Source organism: Colobus angolensis, unplaced genomic scaffold (assembly GCF_000951035.1).
Source record: "Colobus angolensis palliatus isolate OR3802 unplaced genomic scaffold, Cang.pa_1.0 Scaffold178, whole genome shotgun sequence".
NCBI classification, from domain to species: Eukaryota; Metazoa; Chordata; class Mammalia; order Primates; family Cercopithecidae; genus Colobus; species Colobus angolensis.
In genome coordinates, this window is record NW_012114910.1 from 5,035,086 (window position 1) to 5,039,593 (window position 4,508).

The 4,508-nt window shown below is 50.4% G+C and overlaps 1 protein-coding gene across 1 annotated transcript in view; it reads right to left on the reverse strand.

Moving 5' to 3' along the window:
* CCL22 (chemokine (C-C motif) ligand 22) overlaps nucleotides 1-699 on the reverse strand; it is a 6,389-nt gene extending 5,690 nt beyond the window's left edge. Inside the window, exon 1 of the mRNA XM_011938847.1 lies at nucleotides 598-699. Coding sequence (XP_011794237.1) covers nucleotides 598-670 — 73 coding nt within the window. The 5' untranslated portion in view covers nucleotides 671-699. The remainder of the gene's footprint in view (nucleotides 1-597) is intronic.
* Nucleotides 700-4,508: the final 3,809 nt, after the last annotated feature.

Genomic DNA, 4,508 nt, shown 5'->3' on the forward strand with positions numbered 1-4,508 from the left:
TAGCCAGGCATGGTGGTGCGTGCCTGTAAACCCAGCTACTCAGGAGGCTGAGGCAGGAGAATCGCTTGAACCTGGGAGGTGGAGTTTGCAGTGGGCCAAGATTGTTCCACTGTACTCCAGCCTGGGCAACAAGAGCGAAACTCTGTCTCAAAAAATAAAATAAAATATAATAAAATAATTTTAAAAATAATAAAATTTTAAAAAATGGATGGTAGGAGGGCAGCACCAGCTTTCCAAGGGAGAACCACTTGCCCCAGACCTGCCTTCCCCTACTCAGACCTGACCCCTTAGAAGCTCCTCACCCACACCCCTAGGGCCCTATGCTTGAGTTTTCTGGAGCAAGAGATCCCGAGACTATGCCCACCACAACCCCCAACCCAGCTGAGACAGATCCTAGACTCCAAGCCTTCAAGACTACCCATTCAACAGACTTGTAAACTGAGGCCCAGAGAAGCGCTGCAACTAGCCGAGGGCCGCAAGAGCCAACAGCAGACTGAGGTCTTCTGTTCTCGGTCCAGTGCTTGTCTGAGACATGGGGAAGACACCCCAGCGTCCGCTCTGGCCTCTGTAGGGGGCCTTCCTGCTCCCCAGCCTCACCTGCTTCAGTTGCTTGAAGCGCCACAGCAAGGAGGACGAAGACACCCAGGAACACAGTCTGTAGGCGAGCCATGCTCTGTCCTGTATGTCTCAGCCCAGGTGTCTGCAAAGGGACATATGAAGACCTGCTATTTAAGATGCTGGCTCCACCCACAAGCCTCACTTACTTACCTCTTAGTCACCGGGGTGCCCGGAGTCACTTGACATTCACATCTCAAAAGGAGAACTACCTCCCACTTCCTCCAAAGTGGAGAAATTCTCTTTGGCGGGGAACCACTCAGAGGGGACCCCCCCCAAATCTGTCCTCTCCCCTGGTTTCAGAGAGACTTATAAAATCCCCCTCTTATAGACTCATGCTCCCCAGGGTCTCCACGCTGTGTGGCCTTGTCTAGCTGTCTCTGGGACTTGGTTTCCCCATCTGGAAATAAGGGAGGTGGTTTCACAGCCCTGTTGACTTCACTGGTTATAAATCAAGTGAGAATGTGGACCAACCCTCACCTGGAATTGAGGCCTGTCTTGTACCCTTAATGACGGCATCACTAATCTCTCTTCAATGGGAGAGGCCTATGGACCCATTGACCCATCACCAGCCTCTTCTGGAGCTTCTCCCGAAGTCCACATTTGGGCCAGGTCATAGATTTCTCAACGGTTTATGAAAAGCGTCCACCCACACTTGTATCCTGCCTGATTTTCCTTCCCAGTGGCTGCCAGGCTCTCCCTCCCCTACTCCCATCTCAGTCCCTCACCATGTCCATGTCCTGTTGATTGTGCTTCCTAAATCTCTCTCAGATCTGCTTCTTCTCTCCAACCCCACTGTCCTTGCCCAGTCCAGGCCACCTCCACCTCAGGCTGGGATGCTGGCCCCCTCAATGCCATCCTTACCCTGCAGCAGCCAGAGTGCATGGTCCCAAGCTACACACTCTCTCTCCTGCTTCAAAACCCTGCTATGGCTCCCCATTCACCTAAGGGCAGGGCCTGGGCTCCTGTCTGTGGCCCTCAAGGCCCCATTTCCGGACAGGCCTTTCCCCACTGGTCTCCTTCCCCTGAGGGATCACACCACACTCCTCACAGTTCCTCAAAAGGGACTGCGGCCTGTCCCTGGCCTTTAATGTCACTTTCCACATCTCTACCGCATAAACTCCTACTCATGCGTCAAAGCTGTTTGAAATGTCACGTCCTTGGTAAGCACACCCTCTCAGGACTTCAAAGGCTTCTAGGGGACCTGGAATGTGGCCCTGGGCAGACTGTGTCAGGTTTTCTCTTTCTCAAGCCCCTCCCTAGAAGCCAGACTCCAAGCTCTAGGAGGCTGGGGTCTCCCTTCATTTTTCCTGGCATTTCCAGTGTCTTCTGAGGATCAGGCACATGGTAGGTGCTTGGAACGCATGGGCTGGGCATGGTGGCTCATTCCTGTAATCCTATAACCCCAGCACTTTGGGAGGCCCAGGCAGGTGGATCACCTGAGGTCAGGAGTTCAAGACCAGCCTGGCCAACATGGAGAAACCCCATCTCTACCAAAAATACAAAAATTGGCCGAGCATGATGGCACGCGCCTGTAATCCCAGCTACTCGGGCGGCTGAGACAGGAGAATCGCTTGAATCCGGTGAGAGGCAGAGAGGTTGCAGTGAGCCAAGATTGTGCCACTGCGCTCTAGCCTGGGTGAGAGAATGAGACTCCATCTCAAACAAACAAATAAACAAACAATCAAAAACAACACATCTAATGAAAGAGGAAACTGAGGTTCAGAGAAAGAGAGGACTTGCCCAGTTCACACAGCCACACAGAGGCTATGCCAGGCCTGGAACTCAAAACTTGGGACTCCATTTATAAAGGGAGCCATCCATTCATCCAATTCCTTCATTCAGCAAATATTTATTGAACCCTGTCGTAGACAGAATAATGCCCCCCCAAATGTCCACATTCTAATCCCCAAAACCTATGAATATGTTACCTTATGTGGTAAAAAGGACTTTGCAGATGTGACTGTTTAGGGTTTAGGATTTTTGTTGTTGTTGTTTTAGAGGCAGAATCTCACTCTGTCACATAGGCTGGAGTGCAGTGGTGCAATCACAGCTCACTGCAGCCTTGACTTCCTGGGCTCAAGCGATCCTACTGCCTCAGCCTCTCAAGTAGCTGGGAATACAGGTGTGTGCCACCATGCCCAGCTAATTTTTATTTCTTCTAGAGATGGAGGTCTCACTATGCTGCCAGGGCTGGTCTCGAACTCCTGGCCTCAAGCAATCCTCCTACCTCGGCCTCTTGAAGTGCTAGGATTATGGGTGTGAGCCACCATACCTGACCTAGAATCTTTAAAGAGGGAGATTTCTTGGATTATCTGGACAGGCTGAAGGCAATCACAGGGTTATTTCAAAAGGGAGGCAGTGGGTCAGAGTCAGAAGAGATGATGGATGACAGAGCAGAGGTCCCAGTGACGTGGAGCTCTGAACCCAGGGATGCAGGCGGGTTGGAGAAGCTGGAAGAAGCAGGGAAACAGATTCTCCCCTAGAGCCTCCAGAAAGAACTTATCTCTCCCTACACCTTGAGTTTAGTCCACTGAGACTGATTTAGAACTTCTGACCTCCCAGGCTATTGGATAATAAATATGTGATGTTTTAAGCCACCAAGTTCATGGTCATTTGTTACAGCAGCCAGAGGAATCTCATACAAGCACCTACTATGTACTAAATGCACTGCCAGAGCCTGGGAAGGCAGCCTGAACAGGAGAGCAGGGGCCCCTGCTCTGATGGAGTTTGTCTTCCACAACAGACAAACATGGCAAACAACGTAATGTCAGGCTGGGAGGAACACCAGGAAGCGAATGAAACAGAGAAGCAGCTTTGGGATAGGCAGTCGGGAAAAGCCTCTAGAAGGGGGTGACATTTCAGCTGAAATTCAAAGATAGAAGGGAGGCCAGGCACAGTGGCTCATGTTTATAATCCCAGCACTTTGGGAGGCTGAGGCAGGCAGATCATTTGAGGTCAGGAGTTCAAGACCAGCCTGGCCAACATGGTGAAACCCCATCTCTACTAAAAATATAAAAATTAGCCATACGAGGTGGTGTGCACCTGTAATCCCAGCTACTTGGGAGGCTGAGGCAGGAGAATCACTTGAACCCAGGAGGCAGGCAGAGGTTGCAGTGAACCAAGATTGCACCACTGTACTGCAGCCTGGGTGGCAGAACGAGACTCCATCTCAAAAAAAAAAAAAAAAAAAAAAAGATAGGAAGGAGCCTGCTAGGGAGAGACATAGCAGATGCAAAGGCCCAGACAGACTGAGAGGGCTGAACAGCTGAGACAGAGTGGGTAGAGACAGAATGGGTAGAGATGCAGAGCACAGCTGAGCGGAGAGGCTGGCAGGCAGGGACCGCAGGGCTCCCATGAGCTCCTGCTAGGATGCAAACTGAAGTGCACGGCATCACCTCGGAGGACCTCTTGTCAAAAGCCATGACCCAGGACCAGTCACAAAACAACAAATACTGTATGATTCTGCTGCTTTGGGCAACCTGGAATAGTCACATTCACAGAGACAGAAGGCAGAACGGTGGTTGCCAGGGGCTGGAGGTGGGGGAATGGGCGTTAGAGTTTCAAGGGGACACAGTCTCCGTTTTGCAAGATGAAAGTTCTGGGGCTGGATGGTAGCGATGGTTGCACAACAATGTGAATGTACTGAATTCCACTGAACTGTACACTTAAAAATGGCTACAATGGTAAATGTATGTTATTCATATTTTTACCATTTTTTTAAAAGGTGCTTCCCTAGAATCAAATCAAGTGCCTGGTATTAATTACCAGTTGACAAGAAATACAGGGGCTAGAGGAAGAAGATAAATGGCCCCATGAGGAAGCAATCAGACAACACCAGAAGGTGAAACCTTCCAGATGCTCTTCAGGATAACTGTACTCAGATCATCAAG